Source organism: Rhea pennata, chromosome 2 (assembly GCF_028389875.1).
Source record: "Rhea pennata isolate bPtePen1 chromosome 2, bPtePen1.pri, whole genome shotgun sequence".
Taxonomy (NCBI): domain Eukaryota; kingdom Metazoa; phylum Chordata; class Aves; order Rheiformes; family Rheidae; genus Rhea; species Rhea pennata.
The window spans coordinates 48876690-48902326 of NC_084664.1; the positions used below are offsets into that span (position 1 = coordinate 48876690).

Here is a 25637-nt window from a genome sequence, read left to right on the forward strand (position 1 = left end):
TTGGAAAGCAACTGGTTTGTGATAAGATTAAACTGTACCTCAGTATGAAAAATCTGAAAAAAAGAAAAAACCCAGCAACCCAAAAGAAGGGGAAGCCCACACTAAAGAATCCTGGATACACAAAGGAAATTTTGGATGGAAGATTCTGTTCATAAATAAAGGAAAAATTAATTTTCAATTATCTTTATTAATTCATTACTTGATGTTCTCAGTCTGCTACCTTCTTAAAACTTTCTATTACTTACCTGTGAACCTAAAAGGTGAAGGTTTTTTGTTTCTTAAAACAAAGGTTATATCTTCAAAATATTTTCATGGTTATCATTTTTTAATATAAGTAATATTCACAGCCTGCATAAAAGCTTCTATTTCGTGTAAGGTCCACTAGGCTTTATGAATAATACATAACTAGACTAGAGGGAAGTCATTTCCTAGTTTATTAGTAATCACTTTATTTCTAGCATGCTCATGTACTACACTGAAGACAGTCACATCGCACTTGAAACTAATTTTAAAAAGTGAGAAAAAGACAATCTGAAATGATTTTTTTCAAAACTATTTGGGAAGATTAAACAGTCTTTAACCTATTATTTGTCTATTTTGGTATCACAGGGCACGCATCACCTAACCTAAAAGTGAAACGATTAAATTTTCAAAGAGCTTTAGAGCTAGACTGAACTACACTTATAAATTCATTACAATATTTGTATTTAAAACACACATAAGAGTTTCTTGCATTATTGGCTACATATACAAACATCATGCAGTGCTTATGCTCTCAAACATTTTTGCTGCAAAAAAGCAGTCTCATATCAACGGTTTCCTTTTGTGTTCGATTACAAGAGTGTGACTGATTTTCAGTGATAAGCAGATGGAAAAGAAGATTTAATAGGCAATGCCTATTTTACGATTGTTCCGGCACTGCACAAGAATAACAACTTCAAAACAAACCAGAAAACTCAGCACAGAAAGCATCTACCAGAGACTTCATCTTTTTTAATGTACAATGTAGAAGAGAAACATTAATCTTATGCAAAAATAATGTCGCTTGGAATGAATAAAACAAAGACTGTGAAAAACATCGGCAGTTAAGTGCTACCTTCTAGAACAAAGTTACAGTTAGATAATTTGTTTAGTGGTGAAGTGGTGGCTCAGTGGGAACATGCATTCAGTTTGATAGCAGTCTTGCGCAAAACAAAGGAAAACTGTTGTACGCTCTCTTTCTTGGAGCTGGTGATACAAATCTTTGTGAAAATGATATTGCTTGATTCCCCAGAAAATAATATTTAAAAGAAGAGGCAGTTTGCTATGCTATCTGTGAGGTTAGTTAGGAGAAATCACATCACCAAATCCCCAAATTACTGACTGTTACCTTAAAAATAAAATGTAATTACTTTTTTTTTTTTTTTTTTTTTACTTTTCAAGTGATTTAAAAGTCACTCAGAGACATAAAACAGACACCAAACAGATCAAGACAGTTTGCCTGGATTTACAGAATAGAAATATCCTACTTCCTACCTACTATATATTTTTTTCAAATCCTCTCCTCTCCTGCAAAATCACACCCCTTTTAAGGCATCCTATAAATTCAATATTTACTATTTGAGGCACTGAAAATATCTAGACATTCAGGAAAAAAGTAGATTGCTATTAGTATTTAAACCTTCTCTAATACAAACTACTTAGAGAGCTAGTGTATGCAATTAATTACATTTTTAGTTTGCTTTTTTTTTTTTGCATTTTAAGTTTAGAGGAATAATTTCCAAGCATATTGGTAAGCTAGCTTCCTGAAACAATCTCATTATCTTTTAATAATGGCGTTTTTTTTTAGCTTTACTGGTTAAGTAATTTCACTGTCTACAATATACAAATCAAAATGTAATAGTATTTTTGAGACTGTTACAGGACGATAAAAACCACAGATAATTAAAAGGAAACTTCTAGTATGCAACAGAATTTCTTCATAGTAATTTTATTGAGCAAAACACCTACAACTATCTTCATATTCCTTCACAGGACTTTCTTGAACACCAGATGTAGCTAGCTCCTTTAGCACAGCTCCATGTACAAGGTATTCAAAGTGTACTTCTCATTATTTTCCTTCTGGCCTTTTTTCCCCCTAACATTTGTAAAATGGTAAAAAATTACTTCAGTCTTCTTCATATCATCTAGGTATGTAGTCTAAGCTGGACATGCAGGATTCTCTGACAGTTAATATAGAAGACTAGCACTTAAAAAAGGTGTTTCACTGCACATGGAAACAGTAATCTAAGGTAGAATGGGTTCCTCCAGCACATATTTGCAAAGGTACTATGCCCTGAAAAAATGAAGCAGTACACTTAAACACCACCAATGGAATTTAAATAAAACCAAACTCCTATTTGTAGGAGTCGTGGTTATTTAAATTAACCCATGGCAGAAGGCCTTTTTCTATCATTTTTCATAGAAGCCACTACAGTACTAATGGGGTTAATGTCTCCATTATCACAGTATTTTTAAAACCACCGATTTTGTGCCACACAAGTACAGAAAAAAGTAGTAATAACAATTCCTCACCTCAAAGAGCTCACTATTTAAGGTAAGCGCCTGCACAGTGCAACGCAATACTGTGCAGAGATGCCTGGGCTAGCCCAGCAGCAGCATGGCCGAGATGGCAAGATGCTCTGCCCAGCCTGATCAGCTCTGCAGGGAAGCTGGCTTTATCAGCCTGGAAAACATGCTCCGCCGCAGCTTACTCTTCAGTTTCCAAAGGTAGCTCTTTCGCAGTTAGCTCAAATATCTGTGGACTTAGGGGTCACGTAAAACGTATTTCAGGCATCATGCAACTTCTGGATTAAACAAACATATCTCTATTTCTTAAGGTTACCATTCAGGTCACCGTCACTTCATTCAGTTAATTACCTCACAGAGCAGCAATGTGGGCTGAACAAAACTAAACTACTTAGCCAAGAAGTGACAATCGGACAAAATTTACTGTGTTTCAAGCAACGCTTTCTAGCTGTTTTAAAAACTTACCTTTCAAAAACACAACCTAAGTGCCTCTAGAGCATTCTAAATTATTTTAATTTCAGAACCAGTCAAATGGACTTAGTTGTACAGTATCAGTGGCCTTTCCATAAGTACTCAGAGACTTCTGAAAGTTCACTAACTGTAACACTGAAACACACTTTACCAGGAAAGTCAAAGTAAGCGTCAAAAAACAGACACAAAGACTACTGACCACATTTCCCTATATACCTATGATTTCATTGCGGTTTTCAATACTGCCAATTCTCCGTCTACTCTTCAAAATATAAGGGTTAAACAAAAATCCAAATACAGAGATGAATTTTCTCAATTTTCTTGAAAAGCACTCTACAATATTCAACTCTTTCACCTGTTTCATAACACAGAACGCACATATGATTTTGCTATTTTGAACCATTACTGTATTATACATACAGAAAATCTCTGCAATATGAATGTTTACAAATACAAGAAAGTGATTGTGACGAATGTGTGGAGTAAATCTTCCATTACAATCCTTTCATTTTCAGAGTAACTTTTCAAGTTATCAAGAAAACTGACACCTTACTAAAAAGGCTTATACTGAAAATCTTGTCATATATATATGACATGATAACGTACGATCTTTAGATGTAAGACATGCATATAAACAACTTTTTCTTCAGATTAAGGAAAACAGATGGCAGGTCTCATATTGTCAGAAAACTAACCCTTTTTATTTTCAGACGTACAATACTGCTATAAAAATCCAAGATCAGGATCCAAATCACTCTATGCAGAATCATATTAAGGTGGCAAGTAATGATTATCACTGCGAATGTAAAGGTAGGGAATGACACATGCATGATTCACTGGCACATCCAATAATCCTACCATACGACTGCTTCAAAATTTGATTTCTCTCATTTTTGTCTTGAAAAAATACATTGGTTTATGGCTGTGTTGGAAATGTTTTTAAAGTAAACAGCTGATTCTCAAGAACTTGAGTTTTAAATAAAATACCTAGTTTCCAAAGTGGTCATGACACAAACAAGTATGAAAATGCAGTTTTGCTTTTCAGATTTAAAATAATACAACCAAGTCAGCCTTTGAAGTTACTAGTTTTAACCTTTGAGTATATTATAAAATGTACATACTGAAAAAAGCACTCCTCAAAATATACATACCCTAACACAAAGGCACCCTGTTTTACATCGTGTTCATTCACGTGTTGATAACCTGAATTTTAACAGAGAAAATGCCACTGCAGCTACTTTCAACTACTGGAAGAGCTAAAGAAGCAGACAGAAAAGTCCAAGTGTAAAACCAAAATTATTTTAAAGAAACATGCTCGTAAATCTTAAGATTATCAGATGATGTCAGTAAGTGCGTCAAAATTGAGAGAAGTTTGATAATTACATTTCCCACTTTTTGTCAAGTGCAATTTTGCAAATTAACAATTTAAATTGGTCACTTTCAGAGGCTTCTATATTGCCATATCTAAGGAGATAAAATTCTCTGTTGTTCCATCAAAGAATAAAAGACAGCATTCCATTAAAGAGAAAATCTTACCCTTTCCCATGTAAAAGACAGACCTAGTGCATCAAACTGTTCCCTCATGTGTTGAATATTACTGTAAAACAAAACAAAACAAAAAAACTTGAATCACTTAAAAAGATTACTGTCACATGATCATATTTAGAATCAGGTGCTTATAAGATTCTCAAAAATCAAGAGAACTAAGTTAACCGCTAAATCCTACTACCCCACTAACAGTGAAACTCCATGAACTCTTACAGTATTTACCTTAAATATTCATTTTAAAACTCCCTCATGCATTCTGGTTTAACTCAATGACTATGTATACAAGACAATGATTTTTCCTCTTACTTCAAGCATAACTGAAAAGCAAATATAGCACTTCTGATTGAGGGAAACATGCTCCTGAAACATCTCTTTTCATTATTTTTAACTACCTTTACTGCAAGAGAGCCAAAGGGCCCTAAGAAAACTTCACAGCGCACTAGGATGTACCTTCACTATCAGCTTATGTCTCTATCCTGGCCACACTATCCTGGCCGCACATTCTCTTTCCAGTCTCCAGCAGTACCGTCTCCCAGAGGAACTACATGAAAGATCTCTCAGGGTGCAGCTCCATGAAACAACTGAGCTTTCAAAGCCAGAAGGGAGCATTAACAATTACACTTGACTTCTGCATAGCACACACCACAGAATACTGCAGATATTCAGTAGTCTGTGCATTTTTGGAGGCAGTTTTCAGACACACCAATGATTCCCCTGGAGTGCGCAGTATGCACGCCTTCTAGTATTTCTGTGACTGCAGAGCTCTAGTTACACAAGCCAGCCATCTGGCTTTTTACTAACAAAATCTTCTGTGTTTTGTATAAGTAACACTGGCTTCAATTTGTCCTATGGGTTTTTTTTCCTAACTTTGAAAATGTAAGTAGCAGCAGTCAATTGGAGTTCATTCTAAATAATCTCTTCAGATCATGATGATGATCTGAAATTTGGCTGTTGAGTCCTGACCTGACCTAACTGACATGCTTACCATGTATCCCCCTTTTACAGGGATGGCCAGCCCTGCTCCAGGCATAATTACAACATAGGTCAGATCACTATCACAGCATCAAGTCCAGAATGCAGAAATATTATATTGGTGCAGGTTTATTTTAAATTTTTGAGCTACAGTTTACAGCAGCTCCACATACAGTTCAATCATCCCTGCTGCAGGCATGACAAACATTGAAGACAAGGTCAAAGAGGAGAAAATGAGAGACAGCAGTTACTTCAATAGTTAGAATTTAATCTGCCTTATGATGAGTCATCTATCTTCATAAGCATAATCAAAAAAAAACAGGTATGTAAATAATTTTCCTATTTGGATGTTATTATAATCAGTCCCAGTACTGACGTGTTAACTTGTCTGAAATCAGCTTTGTCGTTATAACATATAGTTTTAAGAGTTATATAGTCTAACGATAATCCCTTTTCAGTACTAAGGACATTTTCAAGGCAAAATTTTCTTCCACTATAAAACATCTGAGGAGAAAAATACAACAAGACAGAATGCAGCAGCAGATCAGTTCACCCTGCCACACTTTTTGATACAACCCTGACAAATTGCTTGGGGTACTATTAGCTGAAACAGGCTGAGCTGATCCGGCAGTTTACTATTGCATGGCTTGCTGTCAGTGCCCTACATTCTCGCCACTTTTCTGTGGTGAGCTAATTCAAGTCATTAAAATGGCAGAACAGTTTTCTTCTGAGTCAGCAAACTGAACCAGTTCGTTAACAAGCTGAATCAGCTCGACAAAACCTCATGAGCGCCAAGGCTACACAGTCGGTTCGGAGGGCCAACACAGGAGGGAGATGGACACTGACCCTTTTGCAGTCACCAAGCCCTTATGTCAGCCTAGCTGTCTCTGCCTCACAGAACTTCAGCTCATTCAACCTTCACTTCTTTGTGCCTCATTTGTCACGTAAATAAGGATCACAGTAATGTTTTATCTTGCAGAGGTTCTGTCAAGATAACCAAGTTAAATATGAGGCACTCGGATATGATAGATGCATAGATTTGTTTTAGAACTTAGCCATAGTAGACGTATTGATGGAAGATAGAAATCAATTTACTGTCCATGCTCCTTAGAAGGAAAATAATCTCCTGTAACAAAGGCTGCATTTTTGCCCAAAGCAAAACACTAGTAGCAGAATTTTTGGTGAGAGTCTATCAAATGTCTCCACATCCCCATAGGTTTCTAATTTCCTTTCAACTACTGTCACACACAATATAATTGTTAGTCCACAACACGCTGTGCACAGTGATTTTTCAGACTGTCTCAAAACAAAAGTTTGTTTGCATCTTGAAGGTAACTGATTCTCATCCATATTCTCATCTGAATTATACAAGAAAGAAATTAGAGAAAAAAAACAGGATAAACAACTAATAACTTGGGTGCAGGGCATCATATTTATCCTCCCTAAATGAAATCAGTTGTCTACATATTCTAGTTTGAGTCATTTATAGAAATTAACATTTACTTAGGTAACTTTCTACTCATTTTAAGAAATATTAGGGGAACATTACACCCAATTCTAAGGTCTAAAGACCAAAACTTCCACTGAAATGAGACAATAATGGCTGCATATCACTTTCTAAGACCAAGTTGCAAATGAAAAAATTATCTTCTTCCTCTTTCATGTGGTACTGGAAACTGCCAGCAAACCTAATCACGTATCTCATCATTTTCAACTGTGTATTCCATACTTAGATTTAACTTACTGAAAAAAAAAAGATTTATTACTTACTTCCTCAGGTGTTTGAGAAATGTTACTTTTTTTTTTTTTTAACAATACTCTACCCTTTTAAAATTTAAAGCTAATCAGAAGAAAGAACCTTGAAAGTCACATTGATACATTAAGCTTTTGAAATTGATCTAAGTGCACCATTTCAAATGACATTAGCAAACAATATTAATTCTGTCAGTCTTGTCTTTTTTCTGCTTCTACTAGATTTTGCTTTATTTGATTGTTTTATGGGGGACAGAGTACAGATATTCACAACAGAAATATGACATCATTTAAATCCATTAAGGACTACCTTTGCGTCCAGCTTGCAGGGTGCAGTCCATGCTCAACTGCAGCGTTTTCTGCTGGTAACCCAAATGCATCCCATCCCATTGGATTTATCACCTGTTGGCAAAAAACAAAAAACATGATCTTTTGTAACTTTTTGGAACAGCATCAGTAACGCACACAAGCCTCAAAATAACGAGCAGTGTTTTGCATTTCAGCATTTGCTTTGCCTCATTTGAGCCTCTTCAAAGTATGCCCACTAGGGCTGGTCTGTTTTAAAGGAGGAATATCATATACACTTGCTGTCTACGATTTGATGTTAGAAGGAGCTTAAAGTTTTACATAATAAATCCTTCTGACTACTTCAATGCTAGGTTATCGATGACAAAATCAATCCTTTGTAATTTTTGTGGTGGTCAAAATTAGCATTTGACACTATAGCTCAGCTGAATCAAACATTCATCCCAAAGGAGAGGAAAGCATGCAAAACTATTTGAACCAAGAGTTTTATAACTGTATCTGATGAGGAGCCTACTAATTTCTTTTTGTTTTTGTTTAATAAAAAAAATACATTTTTCTGACAACCCTAACTCCCACAGCTAATGTAGGATTGGTAACATAATGTAGATAATGTTGCATTTCACTGAGCTTTTTTTTTCTTTTGTAAATTTGGCCTGAAGACTGACACAATATATTTCAGGACATCAAATAAGTGACAGTGGAAAAAAATGTTTACTACAAAACACATAAGTAAACTTTGTTGGAATAGATAGATATCTTTCCTATTAACATACAAACTTTTGTGAAAAATCACATCTAGCAACACTGGATATTCAATAAAACAATTTAATAATCAGGAAATGAACGGTCAACATTAACATGGTGTCATGAAATATATTTATGAATTGGGTATCTGATAGAAGCAATATTATTTCTTAAACCTACAATTTACTATACATGCAGTGATTATGTTTAAAGTTACAGAAGTTTAACAATAGCAAAATATGATTGAGTAACACATAAAAGATGAGAAATCAAAATTTTGCCCATTAAAAAACATATACAAAAGAACTTGTTCTCCTTTAGTAGCATGTAAAAAAGCAGCAACAAGAAAGAAGGCCCATAAACATTTAGTAGAAGGTCAGAAGCCCAGTAACACTGATTTCATAAGCTATCTCAATACAGAAAAATGTATGTTCCCAAAGCATGAGCTACTTCTGTCACTGTTTTGAATTACTTTTATTCTTTTTTGCCATAATCCTCCAATCCTCTGACTTTAATGGATTCTTTAACAAAAAATTTACAGACATACTTATAAACATGTCTTCAGCATTAACTCGGTGGAAAAGCAACAAGATTTTACAGATGTGACTCCTCAACATTCTGGTTTTTAATAATGAGCTTATTTAATACCACTATATTTCACTACTTTGCTGGTGCAGAAGCATAATCAAAGGCATTAAACCATGTTGTGGATCAACTCTGACTCAAGCCAGTAGAGTAAGTGCCCAAGCATAGCACATTTCAAATGTGTAAATCTAACAGAAATAGGAATGCTGTTGTGTTATAAATTCTCCCCACTATGAGATGGACTGTTATTTTTCTTATCACAATGTCAGGAAATACAAGACTCACATTTCAGTTCCCCACTTGTTCACATTACAAACATTTCATGAAAAATCTCATTTACAACTTAAACTACTTGACAAAAACCTGTTGAAGCATGCCTCTCCCTAGCCCTTCTTCTCTCCCTTCCCCGACCAGTAGTCAGAATTATTACTATAAAATAGAAAAAAAAAAAACTTTACATAAAAAAAATCTAAAGAGAATTTTAGTTTAAAAGACACACTAAAATATTAGCTTCTGCAGCTAAACTCCTCTCAACTATTATTTTGTGTTGACCACCTGGCTCTGACAGAAATGAGATGTCTTTTTCTTGTAGAATACATATTTTCCTTTTCCCTGTTTCTTTAGGCAAACAGACACATCCCTACAAATATCTTCTTTTACTACAAGTTGATGTACATTAAGTGGACTTCAAAGAAAATCACTCTTGGCTAATTTCTGTAAATTTTGGCTTTTGAACATCTGCTGGGTATAGAAGGGCAGCCAAAGTAAGGCAGTTTCATTTCTCATGCTCACGAGCAAAAGAATGTGGGAAGAACAGCTCCTCTTCTGGCTAGACTTCCCAAAGGGCAGAATGATGCTCCAGCCAGCTAATATGCAGACATTTTATCACCGTACATTCAGTGTTAGCAGGAGTTACCTGCTCACACAGATCTCCCCAATTCTAGCATGTACATTAAAAATATCACACTGTGGATTTACTTAATCACATTCAAATGACAGTTCAATTTAGGAATCAATGGCATTCCTCAAGTTAAAGGGCTGAAGAAATACACTAATTCAAGTTTCACTAAGAAACCTGAATTTAAAGAGGCATATTAAAAATACGCTCAAATTAATCTCCAGGATAGATCTATTTGTGTAGTTGCCATAGAGATGAATGTAGCATGTACAGCAGTTTAGAGAAAATGACTTCAAGTTCATTTTCTCTTTTACTTCTCTGCTGAAAATGGATTTGAAAGGTTTGTGAAATGCAATTGTCTAAACAACATGCCAGCTTCTTCCGGCTGGACCGTGTTACATATCCACAGTTAAAATGCCGTGGCCTCCACACAGCACTTGGCATTACATCTTAAATCTGCTTAGCCAACGTAAAGCACAAGACTGAGTATAACTACATAGTATTGAAAAAACAGCAAAAATCAAGAGACATGGAAGAGCAGAAAGAATATAAAACTAACATCAAAAGATGGCACAAATAATACAGGAACAGTTCAACTGTCCCGCTTAAAACAGAAAAAAATAGGCAGAAAGCAGTTTTGAAGACCAAAAGGTATTCCTTGTAGTTCTTCGATCCTTGGCTTGGTCATAGGCCATAATTAGCTGAAAACATGGCTGCTCCCTCCCGCTTTAGAGATGAGCAAAAGAAAAGGAAAAAAGTAATCCATCTTCCTGAATGCTGACTTGAATGCTTCTGACATCAGTCTCTAAACCTTAGAGAAATGAGGCATCAGTTCTGCTCACTGGAATGACAGTTCTTCTCAGCATGGCTTCTCTGTACAAGCAATATTTGCTAAGTCACACAGAGAAAGACAAATTAACAATGAACATATTTTTTAACAGAGAAAGCCTGCATAAGTCTGAGGATGTCTATATACAACAAAAGGCGGCAGATTATAGTTTCAAAAGCAAATTAAGATGGCATAAACCAATACTGTCACCAAAGGCAGCCATGTGTTTTTGAGATCGCGCCTTTCTTGCATAGGACACTTCCTTTGGATGGGCACATGCATCTGTGTCTTCATAATGAACTGGAAAGGTAAACTCTTCCTGGTTAAAATTACTCCGTTTTTTGTTAGGTTAGTCTTTAACCTCGAGTACATGCCTTAAGAGCCTTAAAAGTTCACATGATCAGGCAGGATTAACTATGAAAGACTGCAATTTTCTATCACTCAATTTGTGGTGTTTTACACAAGACCATAAAGTTGCAAGGAAGTGATTCACCAGTATGCTGGGAACAAGGTGCCTGGTAACTGCCACATTGGTCTTTTCAGGAGCAGATTATCGAAAGAGCAACAGTTGCATCTTGAAACATTTTAAATCATAAAGATTCAGACTTCGTGTTAGCTGGTAGCAGCATGGTTAAAAATCTGTCACTAGTGATGGCTGGAGCTCTTAATGTGACCGGGGGACTAAGCAGAGGAAGAAATGGTAACTCTATTAATTCGCTTCTGAGATCTCAGCTCTCCCTTGCAGAAGGTTTTCATCTATTCACCGCCATAACAACCAGCCCATCATACTGACATTACTAGGTGAGATCAATAACTGCTATATAACACAAAGCTGACAATAATCTTACAACATTCAATTCTATGTCTCCATCAACACGATTGGAAAAAGATGATTCAATGAATTTTTCTTAATGCTTGAAAGGAAACAAAGAACTTGTTTGCTCTCCTGATGTGCTCAGCGTGCTTCAAATTTTGATCAGACACATCTTTTTTGCATCCAGATCTCAATTTTCTGAAAGACAAAATAATGAGTGTCAAAGAAATGCCTGTACCCAAATATATTTATTTCAGAGGAGTGTGAAATTAGAGGACAACCGTAAATGAAAACGGAGGCTGGCTGACAGGCCAGTGATTTGAACTAATACAGCAAAGCCTACAGTTCTGTCTCTGGTTACAATCCCACGACACACTTAACATGAACTAATCACAAAATACTGGCAAAATGGGTGATCTGTGGTCCCGAGTTCCAGCTTCTACAAAGCAGCTGTGGCTCCACAGGCAACTTTCTGGCACCTTCCTCGTATCTCATCTCACGATTGTGCAGCCACACGCAAGTGAGACAGGAAGGGCACGTGGCTGGAGCGGGGAAGGGAGAGTAGTGCTGCTCCTTCCACTGCCTGCCTGAAACGAGACTGCATTGAACATGATGAAAATCTCATCAGTAGATCTGCAGACTGCTGATACAATGACATTTTAAAAGCAAGACCTCCACCTGAGCATGGCCCCCACTGCCTTTTAAGTGTGCCAGTTAAACACTGTTATGCAACAGCTAAAAATCAAGTAGGCAAGACAACTGGAAATAGACTAAATTTATAAATTTGACTAGTGTGTATAAACTAGCTCTCAGGACTGTTTCAATGATTCCTTGCAACAGCATGCTGCCCATTAGCATTCTGATAAGGCACTTTTTGAGTTAAAAAAATAATCAACCCACAAAGATTTCTATCAAAACATAACTCTGCTTATATAATGCTCTCATTTATTTCTTGTTTTCAGAAGATACAAAATGTGAAAAAATACTCTGCCTGCACAGTACCACAAACATTTAGACAACAAGCCTCTCACCTCCTTAATCTCTCACATTCTTACTCAACTTAACTGCATTTAAAATAATATCACATTTGCTCCCTCTTTTTAATTAGAAAAGCGAGCTCATTAACACCTTCAGTACTTGCTTCCGAGAACTAAATTCGAATAAGACTTAGTTCACATAAGATGTGTAAAACTTTCCATTTAGATCCACAGAAAAAAAAACTCTGCCAAATAGGCAACATATTCTCACAAGAAAATAGTAGATATAGGCAATGATGATCAGAAACCTGAATTGTATTGAAATAATATATCCTACTGATGAGTTCATTATAAAGTTTTAATTAAATGCTCTTTAGGCCGCTTTGGGATATTGCGGAAATATCACTGAATATATTCCAAACCTGTCTATCAGGAACAGTTTAAGTATAAATGAAGAAATTCCAATCACAGCATACAGGAATTCATCCCGAATTGTCCAGTGATCATTCTTATTTCTGTACAACTCACATATGACAGTCTCACTGTGGTATCAATTTGAATTCATAATTTTATTTAAAAGAAACTATTGAACTGGATCACTCTATGCTTACAGATTGCTAAGAGAACTATTCTTAGTCCTCAGAGGCATAAATTATCCACTTTGGAATTTATTAAAGACATAGTACTTTTCCCCAGAGCAGTGGCAGACAATAACTGAAAATCAACATGAATCTCTCCATAATTTGTACACAACACTCAAATAATCAATGCCTTAACTTACTCCAAAACGCAAATATTTGAATTCACAACATGCATATAAATTCAAGAAGAAAACACAAGAAATCTCAGACTTGACTTCCAGATCAGTTTATTAATAGATATAAAGTTATAAATTAAAATACATAGATTACTATTTCATAGCACTTTTAAAGATGTATGTTTGTAACAAGATCAGTAACTAGAATTCTCCACATGAAAAAGCATGATTTTAATTGTCCTTCAAGAAAAACATTATACTAAACATATTTGGGAACTGCATTCATGCTACGTAACCTGTACTGTTTACAATTCCTACGCAAAGGCTTTTTCTTTCAGTAATTAGAACGTAAATAAGTTACCCTGTAGCAGATGTACTCTTCAAGTCATTTACCCTTAATTCCAGTGCATGACAAGTTCCAGTTTTCTGCGCACTGTCATCTGACATCTGAGGAGTACTGGAACCACTGGTAACGCTTCACTAGTTAGATCTTAAGATAACACAAACTGCAGTTCACCGACGTGATGTTCTGATTCTAACCCAGTATCAACACATCTCTGATGACTACCTCTGCAGTGCAAAGCACACACATCCATATCTCCTGCTGAAAATACTGCAAAGCTTATCAGTCATCAGTACACGAAAAAATGTTACCGTGCACTGTGATGTTACATGTACGTTGAATCCCATCCCCACAGAACATTTAATAAATGACCAGCTATTCATGTATTGCAGAAAAGGCTGCTGCTTATTAGGTCACCTGTTTGCTCATTTTCAGTGTCATTTGTCACTCACATCATCTGCAGCTCCATGATAAAAGCAATCTTTCTTCCAAAAATGTAAGAAAAGTAGAAAATATAAGGAACAGCAAATATTTATTTTCCCACTTGAAGTGTTGGTGGAATACAGCTTTCTCACAAATAGCAGATTTGAATGCACACTGCCTCTCTAGAATATTTTAATTGAAACAAAACCAGATTGTGTACTACTAGAAATATGAAATATTAATGTTGCACTTTGAGAAGGCAAAGAAAAAGCATCCAAATATTTAACCCTTCCCAGTTAAGGTACCAAACTACCTCTTACATGATGGAATTAAATGAATGCATTTCACATTATGGTTCCAGTTTACTAAAGGAACTCTAATTTCCTTGTGAAGTCATTCAAGCCTCTCCTTATTTAAGTATCATATCAAATAAGCCAGTTTTTTGCCTATTCAAATTAAATCAGTATTAAACTAGTTAATTGTTTTCTTATGAAGGCATTCTCTAAGTAAGAAAAATAAATCTCCACTTTACCCTAACTCAATATATACACTATAATATACAAATTACCTTCCTTTCCTGGTATTTTTCTTTATTGTACGTCAGATAATGAACACAAATTTTAGTCAGAGGTTCTCCCCAAGAACTGTGAGTCTGAATATTTTTGCCACATTTTTCACTATAAATACTTATAATTCCTCGTTGTCTAACAGACATTTTCAATCCTACCTGTATTTCTGTGCAGGTAGCATAGCTATGCGATTCATCAATCGCTGTCAGTTCTACAACTGTATGTAGGACATAAGATTATCTTCAATGAATCTTCATTTTTGTTAATTTCAAAAGGAAGGAAATTAAGCTTAAAAGACATTGCTGCTTTAAAATCTTTAATTCTAAACTTGTCTTGAATATCCAAAATATATTCATTTCTACTTAGATTTTTTTTTGTTGGATAAATCAGCAGTCCCTAATCTTTCAAACATGCAAAACTAAGGTTGAATTTCCATGCGGGAGAGGACTATCAACACAATAACTTCAAAATAATGCACACTGAGGGTTTTTTCTTTTCTTTTCTTTTTTATGTACAGAAGAATTCCAGTGAAGTTCACATGAATACAGAGAAACATTTTTTTCTTAGAGATTTCAAACATTGTGTATGATAAAACATAACTATTTTATAGCCTATAACAATTACACTAAAGAAATCTTTAGCAGATTAGACAACTGTGACAGCCTCCAGAGAAACATCAAGAGATTGATAAATTAATCATGAGAAGAAAATCAATTATGAAGACATTAATTCTAACTGATGGAAAAATTAATATGGCTGATAAAGTTTTTTTTTTTTTTTAAGTAAATACAAGTTTAAGCAAGTAAGTGTACCTCACTGACACAAGAGTTTTGAGTCTGACATACTCAGAAAAATCATTTGAGAGACCTTTTGTGTCTCCTTAATGGTACATGAATGTTGAATTCTTTGGCTGCCCACCTTTTGTCATAAATAGATGTTCAAAGTAGTTAACACAAAAGAAGATATACTTATTTATAGTAATTCAACATGTTCTACAGGCACTCTAATATCCTTTAAAGTCATTTTTACGTGAAATATAAGAACAAGCTGGAACACAAGATTTAAAACTTTGTATTACAACTCAGTTGGAAAAAAAAAGTCTTTCAGCACTCCTCTCTTTCTCCCCACCCCACCAAAAAGCAATCTTGGAAATAAGAACCTGGTTTTATAACAGCTCGTTTCCATCATAACCGTATTCTTTCATTTTGCCCAAAAGTTTCTACTGAGGGTGTTCGCTTCCCCTTATATTCAAGGGAATAGTACCTACTAGATGTAGACAAATTATTTTCACTTATTTATTTTAGCCAGTAAAAGAGGAACCATATTTTCATCTTACTAAACAGAAATTGAGTAGATATCTCCACTGTTACTGATGGGAACTGACCTCTACGTTAAAATGACATCTCCAATGGCCTTAACTTCAAGCAAAAATCTAGTCTCATCAGGAACCCAGTTGGCTCAATTTTTTTAATGGTATCTAAATTCTAGTCAATCAGAAGAGTCAAAACAGATTACTATTACAATATATATCACTTTAAAAGAGAAAAATTGAAATCAGGTATTCCCTTTTCTGGTCACTTTAAAAGCAAGAGAATGCATTTTTGTAAAGTAGCAGCATGTATTTGGTGTATTTTATGCCAGTGATGAACATATCATACATAATGACTATTTGAAAAGGCAGTACACTGAATAATTCAATGACAATATCCTTAAAAGTCTCATGGATGGCTATAAATCCAGAAAACACTACACAGGCAGCATTTGTGGCAAAGAAATTGCCCTTCCTAGCATGACCACCAACTAACATTTATTTCTCAATTTCACCTTCACTGGCATTCTTTTAAAGTTCTGTTTCCTATAGTATTGAGCTGTTACCTTTCTCATACATCAAAAATAATTTCTTTTTGAGTCTCCTTCTAGATTCTCACCTAGACCTCTTTCTTTTTATTTGTTCCTGCTCCAAAATATGGTATCCTCTTTCCATACTCCTTCCTTCTCCTTTCCAGATTCTTACTATCTTCCCTCCAACCAAACGTTATTTCTTCCTCCTCAGCATGGTAAATCATTCAGGCCACAGTTCTTCCACATCTTGATTACATCCTTCAAGTTTTACCCACCACTACTCCTTACAGCAGAAAGCAAGTTAGATTCCCATCCTCAGATGGCAAGGACATGCCTCTCAACTACACTTTTCTCCTAGACAGAGAGAGGAAGGAGCAAGGGAGGAATGAGAGGAGGATTGGGAAAGACTGCAGAAAAAGAGGGAATGCAGTAGGGAAAGTGGGACTTTCCTTATAGAGGCAGCAAGTAGTTAGTCCCGGCCTACCTCATAAACTTGTGCCCTCAAGAAAACAGGGTTTCAAATGTATAAGCAAAGGCTTATACCACTACAAAACAAATTTCTACAGCTATATCCACATGAAATGCTCCCATTCACCTGACTTACAGCCCTGGTGACAAAGGGCTCCCCTCTCAGCCGGCACAGGAGCACCGAGTCCCTCAAAATATGACCAAGGACAGCAATATGCTCTCTGGAGCAGGAGAGGTGAAATGTGTCTAGATCAACTTCCAAGTCATCTCAGTTTTATGTTAGCAGCTACAGGATATTACATTTTTCTGTTACATAAAAATTTCCTGCCCAGATGTTATTAAGGACTTGAATCTCCTCTCATAGAAATGGTATGGTCCACACCTCTCACTGATATTCAGGCAGCTGATACAGCAGCAGTGACACTTCAGACAGCTTGTAGAACTCTGTTAGCAAGAGTGAGTTCTAAAGATCATAAAAGTCTCAACTTCTAATACATTCAAGAGCTCCACAAGCCATTGTCCTATGCATTTGTAGCATATATTCCAATCCAAGTTTTCACTTGCACAGATCTTAAAACATACTTATTCCCTGACCAACTGTGAAATTAAAATACCAGAGAAACAATCCTACCGCAGCTTGTTTCTTACCTGCATCCCTCTCATTTTCTGAAACCGAGCTACTGCATCACTGATGGTGTAGACACGAACATGGCCCATGTGAAGTTTTCCAGAAGGATATGGGAACATAGAAAGCACGTAAAATTTTGGTCTTGATTTCTAGAAAGGAATTTTTGCAAAGTTATAACCACATGAGTTAACATTTAACTTGAACATATACATGTGCACATAATAAACTATACAGTACCATTAGGTGAAACATAAAATCTGCTAGAACTGATCCAAATGAGCACTGACAAAGTTCCTAGGATCGAATTCGTTGGGGCTGCAAATGGAGATCTTTCACCAGAGTTTGCTGCTGTCTTTTCAATTTATATTGATATTTATATGACACTTGAAAATTATGTTTTTAATCAACTTACTCAGCTAAAGACACATAAGCAAAATTACAGTCTAACAAATCACTATTCCTTACCACACAGCAGTAGTAACTGACCATCTCATCAGTAAAGAAATAAAGAAAAACATGGCAGATTAAAAGATCCTCTTCACAGTTTAAATAAAATGCTTTACTTTGTATCTAAAATGAGCAAGGAGCTCATTCATGACCAGTTGCTTTTTGTCAGTAGAACTTCAGTAAACTCACTGAATGACAAACTCAATCACATGAAGACCCTTTGAAGTAAAACTGTTCAGTTCCACTATGTGTGTTACATATGAACACAATACCTGCAGTATCTTGTAAGATAGTATCTTGCATAGCAAAAAGAAACCAAACACTTTCACTTAGGTACATTTCAATAAACTGATACTTCATTTCCTCTTTGTAACTTTATCTTCCACATAAATTATTCCCAATAAAACATTTTAATTATCATTGATTTATCTTTGATACTTAAGTTCTTTCATTAATTTTCTTATGTTAATAATGGGGAAAAAGAAAGACAGTAGCTTTTATTATTCTGAATCATACTCCATATTCATTATTCAACATTTTTTTGCTTCTGTCTAATAGCAAGCTTAGGAGTAATTTAAATATTTCATTGGAGCACTCTGTACAACTTGCATCTTAGTAAGAAATACTAAGTTTATTTCAATGGTAAGGATAAAATAAAAAGCATTAGCATTAAAAATATTTTTTGGAATTTAGCAAATGTATGATACATATATGATAAATGCATATTTATATGTTGTTGTCAGATATTAAAAAATACAAGCTTAAACTAATGCTTTCCCTATCTGTGTGCATACACACAACTTTCATCTCAATTTTCTTCCTCAGAAAAAGCAAGCTCCTTCTATCTGACAATTTGATGGCATCTATTTTCTGTTGGCATCTATTTTCTGTTGGAGAGTGCACATTTGAGGAAAGAAGAAAAAAAGCAAACAAGAAGGGAGGAAAAAAAGATTTTATACCTATGTGACTGAGCATAAGTATGAAGGGAAAAGAGTCAGAAATTGCAATTCAAAAGTTCTTTATTGTGTGGGAAAACATTTTTTTTTTCTGCAAGTCACTTGTTTTGCCTAAGATGCTGTAAAATGGAAAAAAATCTTTAAAATAGCACCTTTCCTTAACATAGATTTCAGAGGATGACACAGCGTCAAGCGTAATAAATTTTGTCATAATCATTGGAAACAAGCTGTTTAGAAAGTTAATTATTTATAATATTTTGGAATGCAAAAGATGTTTATTTTGTTATTTTAAATAATTTATTCCTGAAGTGTGGTATAATATTGGGATAAATAACTAATTATTTAAACACTTTCTACATTTCTAAGCTGATAATTTTCTGCTAAGCATGCTTTTCCTTATGAATTTTTTGCCACCTATTTCAACTCTTTGTAATGATCTACTACCACATAAAAATATTCTTCTCTACAGTGCAATATACAGCTCAACATTATAAGTCAACTGTATTAAATGTTTTCCAATATATTTCTGTCTGAAAAACAAAAATATCAAACATGCAATTTCCAAGTTTCTCATGATGCTTACATCAGCTTCTGAAATTCTGCAGAATTGATCCTTTATTCTTGGGAACCACCAATTTTCAACTCTTTTTCTTGTCTCCAACCCATACGTTTTTTCCCATTTCCCTGTCTCACTGTAGATAGTTCTGATGCACACAGGAACCAGTTGTGTCTGCCATTTAATTAATCCCAGGAAGCCATTTAGTTGTCCATTCAAACATGAGGAACAAGTGCCAACTCTCTGGCAAATCGACTGCATTCTTAAGGCTATAATGTGTGATCTGAAAAAGACAAGAATATGTATTTCAATTTACAAAATGTAACTGGAATTCAGCTGTTATTATGACTATATAGCAATTTAGTAGCTATGAAGCACGTTTTACCTTGGTTTAGATTATGCAGCTCTTTTCCACACCACATTCTATTCCTATGTGTTAGAATTATAAAAATATTTGGTTTTTTAAGTTGAGAGAATTATCTGTGGCCCTTGCACAGGACAACAAAACTGAGCAGATTTGTTAGATTACGTTCAAATCTGTTAGATAACGTTCACGTCTGTTAGATTTGTTCAAATTCTATCAGATTTCTTCTCTGATAAGATGCAATTCTTGCATTCATTCTCCCAAAAAAAGCAAATTAGTCAATTGAAGGTTCAAGAAATTGAGCTCACTGAATGGAAGAAGGTGGCTGACAGGGTTTTACTAACAATTTAGAATAAAAATAGGAAGAGGTGGAAGTTGAATAAAATTATCTTGTAAAACTACCAAATCTGTCATCACTGTAAAGAAATGGAGGTGGATGACTATAATTAGTAGGTTTCAAGTGGTACTAGAGGATATTCTAAGTTGAGTATTTTCCTAAGGGTTTCCCTGTCGATACACTTTCCTGCAAGAATTACATGAAAAACTTTTAAGTATACTGCTCAGAAAAGGGTATGATTTAACAGGCCAAGTAAGACCAGTTCTGAAGAAATTCAACTCTTCTTCAACTAAGAAGTCAGTCAAAAAAAAAATCCTCACGTGCTTCAGATTAACTATTCTAAAATAAAACTACTCAAAGGTGAGAAAAATCAATCAGTTTGCAAGTTCAGGACAGATCTCATTAAGGTATTTACTGATTTTACCATTTTCTTTCTTACACTGCACAAAAATAATCTACTTTGAAAAGTTTTCTTTCCCCATCTTCACTCCAATTTCTGTTTTTAAAATATTCTTTATTTACATCAATATTTCCTACTCTCTACAGATTCTGTCTGAATTTTTGGTCCATATATTTGAATGTTGTAGCTAGCTAGCTAGCTACTTCAGTCAGTCCTAATTTTTCATGGAAAGAGTCACACTAGTAAAAGCATTGTGGAGAGAAACTCTGTATAAAAGAAGAACCCTGCTAATCTTGTCACTCTCAGTAGAAATCATTTTTAGATCACCTAAATTGTATACCTGCTGTAACGAGTGGGAGTTACAGTCCTTTAACATATACTACATATGCATACATCAGCTCCCAATGCCTGCACCACTACACATCTACTGAACTGCATCAGAGAAAATATATTTTCCCTGCTATTTATCAAGCAGGCTCTTTTAATGATTCTTCATTTATGTAAGTCATGCCAGCATCCTGAATTTTTTTGTTGCTAATCTCTAAAAATCTCTCTTATTTCTAATAATAAAAAATGTAAAACCAAACACAGGATTCCAAGTGCAGGCACACAGAATTATTCAGGAGACACCTAATTTCTTCCTTTCCACAATGTGAGGCCTATTCATGCAGCTCAGAATTACCGAGGACATTTTGGTGCTTTACTGTTTTACTTTTTATTACTTATTTCTATTACTTCTATTTGTTTTATAACAGAAATGAGTACTTTCCTTCCTTATGGTAGACCACTTTTGGCATTACAAATTTGGAGAATGCTCCTTTTGTTTGTTTCCTTGTTTGAAAACAGTTATGTGCACATTAATCTTTCATTCAAGAGACAAATGAAAGGTGCAGACTAAACCCTGAGCACTGTATGCAGCTCAAGAAAAGCCTGCCTGTCAGTGCATCCTTGGGGCATGTTTGGATGACCTCAGACCCCTATGGGTCAACACAAGCAGCAGCCACAGTGGCTGACATATGTGAAAGGGGCTGCAGCTTGGCTCACACAATCTTAAAACACAGCTTGTTAAAACAGAGACTCACCACAGGAAAAAAAAAAAAAAAAAAAGAAAGAAAAGAAAAGAAAAGAAAAGGATCTGTAGTCTCTTCCTCACAGACTCTCTTATACACAACATGCAGCTGATCAGCAAGTCACACATTAAGCTAACTAGAGACACACACATAGCAGAAAGGGTAACAAAATATGAGAGGTGTGGCACTATTTGCCTTCCCATGCTTTGACTAGGGCGTTTGGCATGCCCTAGTTACAGATACCCCAGCGCCGTGCAGGTCTCGGGGGATCGCAAGCCAAGAGCATCAAAACAAGGCAGGCATGTCAAGAAGGCAGCATGTGGCTGGGAAGATGGAGGAGATTTCAACCAGGCTGAGATCCTGCTTTGGCAGGAGGTAGTTAAAACACAGAAGAAGAAGGAGGCCTTAACTAAATTAAGGTATTGAAAATTGCCTTGCATGCCCTTTGCTACCGTTATCAAAGAGGTCAGATGAGAACAATACTTTCATGGATAGCTCAAATTGTAACTTCATATAAATTAGGCATCCAAGTTTCTAAAAATACTATGAGGAAAGCTTCCACATCCTGAATACATTCCTTGCAAGTCCTGCTGTTTAGAAACATCTCCCCAGGCACTTCCTCCTTCAGTCTGCCACCCTCATCTGTTTAGATGGAGAACTCTCACAGGAGCAAGGCAGGATATTGCTTTACAGGTACCAAGTACAAAACACAACAGCTGCCCCCATGTCTGAGATCCAGCATATGACACATAACTCTAGGAAAAGCAGGTGAACGAGGCAACCAACTTTCTTCTTCTTTTCTTTTTTCCTGTAAAGCTCAAATTTGAATTTTTAAACCTTCTCAAAACTTTTTCTTTTTTTTTTTTTTTTTGGGGGGGGGGGATTATGAGCAAAAGCGCCGACGAGGTGGCACGTGGCGAGAGAAGCAGGTGCAAGAGCAGCAAATCCCTCAAAAGCGAGTGGGAGAGAAGTGTTGGCGGGACAGGACATCGAGGACCGGGAACGGGTGGGGAGGGGCGGAGAGAGCACCGCTACGAGACCCGGCTACCCAGCGGTGCACGGACAGGGCGGCTGCGGAGATGCAGACTCTCGGGGCAGAGGCCGCCGGCGCGGGCGAAGCAGGCGAAGCAGAAGCGAGCGGCGGTTAGAACCGTTGGGCTCGCGCCCGCCGACGCAGACAGTTACCTGCGCACGGGAACACGCTGCTGCGCCGCACGCGCCCTCAGCTTCCGCTCCTCTCCCTGGGCGCCGCCATCTTGGTCTCCTTTAGCGTCGGCGGCGCCTGCGCGACGGTTGCCGCGCACGCGCAGCAAGGCGCGGTCCCGCGCGAGGGGCGCGGAGCCGTTAAGCCTCGTGCCCCGAGGCGGCCCTTGGGGTTGTGGTTTTTGCTGAGGCTGTCGAAAAGTGTCTTCCTGAAGTGGGTAGAGCCCGCAACTACTTGTGGGCGGGAAGGAGGTGGGGGGAGGAGTAGAAGGTTAGTTTTGCCTCATGCGTTCAGCCCAGACCTAAGGGAAATTGCTGTGTGAAGTTGTAAATCTTACTTGAAATCTCATTTTTAAACCTTGGGCCTCGAAGTATGCAGAATGGGGGAGAGCCATAGTCCTCCGAAACAATAGTTTTGCAAGTGTTACCCAGGTGATAGCAAAAGAACACATGCTTAAGTAAGATTCACTGTTAAGCCTTCGTTTAAAACATTTGCAGAAATACAAGGCAAACGTTGATTTTTAACAGAAAATTACTACCATACTAAAGTGCTTGTCAGCTGTGGCCATTTTAATGAATGGCTTTAAATAAAATAAGAGCAGCCCCCCTCCACACACCTCTGAAAGAGTATGTATGCTGCATTCGTGTGTTATAAAAGTTTACTAAAACTGCAATCTTTATCTTAGAAATGGTATCCTACTCATGATAAAGTCTATGGCTTGGATCCTGCTAACATTTCAAAAGGGATGAGACTAGTAGCATGAGAACAAGTTAGTCACCTGAGTGTCTGAACAATCCTGTGCTAGACAATGTGAGACAATTTATATGTTTGTATTTAAGTTATTAAAAATGCAAATCTAGGAAATGAACAGGAAAGCAGCCGAATAAATTAAGAGGGATTGAATCTCTGTAAATGTTGCACACTGCTTGATTAATTTTGATCGTCTTCACAGCATGTACAAATAGGCTGCGAAGTGACTTTACAGTTTAAAATTTGATTTTGGTAGCATTTTGCTTTCAGTAATTTTACTTCCCTTCTGCTTTTTTTTTTTTTTTTTTTTTTTTTAATTAGAGGCAGGTTCAGAAATAAAGCCAATAGTTGTTTTGTTAGTTCTTTTTGACTAATGAGAAAAAAAAAGAAAGTCAATAAAGACAATCTAGAGCAGCATAATTAATTCTACCTCTGGCTGGAAAACAACATCTTACCCAGTTGTCAACACTATACAGTTCAGAGTTGTTTTTAATTACTGCAAGTTGTTTGTAGTAGCCTCCAAGGAACAAAATTTTTTTTTCTGTTGATTGTGCCCTTTTGCTGCTGGTAACCATTGATTCTTTTTTTAATCTTTTCCTTTAGCATTGTGTTTCTAGTGGACTTTAAATCAACACATTCTGCTTATGCAATGCAATGCCTATGGTGAGGTGAACCTTTTTGTTCTCTAGATGTAGGGATTTATTATATGACTAAGAGTAATAATTTACCCAATATAAGCTTTCTGCTTGGTTGTGTATATTTGTCAGATATGTTTAAATTATAACCTTTTTGCTACAAATATTAATTGAGAGCAGTTCTGATACTTGCACTGCTTATAAACTATTACAGTTTCATCGGGGCTATATGCAGAATTTTGATCTGCTTTCCTGACTTACACAGCTCTTGGTAAGCAACAGTGACTTTGGTCTAACAGACTTTTCTATCCTGAATCTTCTGAATAAGGTGCTGTGCCAGTCCTCAGGCTGGGTGAAGACTGCTAGGCACCATTTTGGTGTGCAGGTGGACAGCTAATGCAGACCTTGACTGAGATTCAGCACCAGGATAAATGCTGGGCTGTGAGCTATGGCAGCTAACAGCTCTGATTCATGATCACCATTGGCTTCAGCTGGGGCACCTGAAAGATTCCCACTTTCAGAGAGAAAGAGCCCAACATGAAAGAGCTGGACATCCTTGCTTGCAGATGAAAACTTCTTTACTTTGTGTGTATAGGGCTCTTCACCATAACATGATAGAGCAGTGTGAGTAAAGCTGGAAAAATATGAGAATTACTTTATCTCAGAAATGCTTTGAAAGGACCAATCACTGCGTCAACTTTTCATATAGGCATATAGGTGATTTTTAAAATACTTTTCAATCTCTGCACTATTAAAGTATCTGAACCTAAATATACTGACCTATATTTCCCAAGGCATGCTATCAAGATTATAGCTGATTGAGTAGTGAGACCTTTGTCTTATCTTTTTAATCTGTTCATTTCACTAAAAAATTGCTTTCTCTTCCTGACAATCTACTTACGTATTTCATTTGCTTGAAGCTGAGGATAATCTGCTTGGAATAACACTAAATTAATCAAAATTTTAAATGTCTCCAAGGAAGTAAGAGGAAGGCCATACACAAATGCAGACTGACCATATCTTGGGAATGCTTAGAGCTTGGCCCCTGTGGAGCGTGCTGTATGCCTCTGTTCACCAAATTATGCAACAACCCAAGCTGGGCTGAGGTCATGATCAGAAGGTAGGTAGAGCCTTTGATAACAGCTGAAACAGATATTGGTACAACAAGTGCTGCTGGAGAGGTTTATAAAGGGGCAGAGGTTCTCCAAGAACCACAGCATTCAGCCAAATCTTTGCTATGTGTACTACTTGGTACCCACTATTTCCAAAAACTAACCCAGAGAAAAATAAAAAGAGGAATATTGTTTTTCATTACTTCTTATTTTCTTCTGGGATAGTTTGGTGGTATGACTGTGATTAGCTGTTAATAAAAACAAGCCAAACACATGCAACACAGGTTTGTAATGTTTGAAGATGTTGACAGAAGATGACTTTGTCAACAGTAG

General features: G+C 36.3%; 1 protein-coding gene across 2 annotated transcripts in view; it reads right to left on the reverse strand.

The window, feature by feature from the left end:
• LARS2 (leucyl-tRNA synthetase 2, mitochondrial) overlaps nt 1-22864 on the reverse strand; it is a 93100-nt gene extending 70236 nt beyond the window's left edge. For both annotated transcript variants that reach the window (XM_062569449.1, XM_062569448.1), the window contains exons 1-5: nt 22789-22864; nt 19460-19715; nt 17494-17622; nt 7601-7692; nt 4555-4615 (exon numbers count right to left, since the gene is read on the reverse strand). In XM_062569449.1, coding sequence (XP_062425433.1) covers nt 4555-4615; nt 7601-7692; nt 17494-17622; nt 19460-19693 — 516 coding nt within the window. In that variant the 5' untranslated portion in view covers nt 19694-19715; nt 22789-22864. The remainder of the gene's footprint in view (nt 1-4554; nt 4616-7600; nt 7693-17493; nt 17623-19459; nt 19716-22788) is intronic.
• Nucleotides 22865-25637: the final 2773 nt, after the last annotated feature.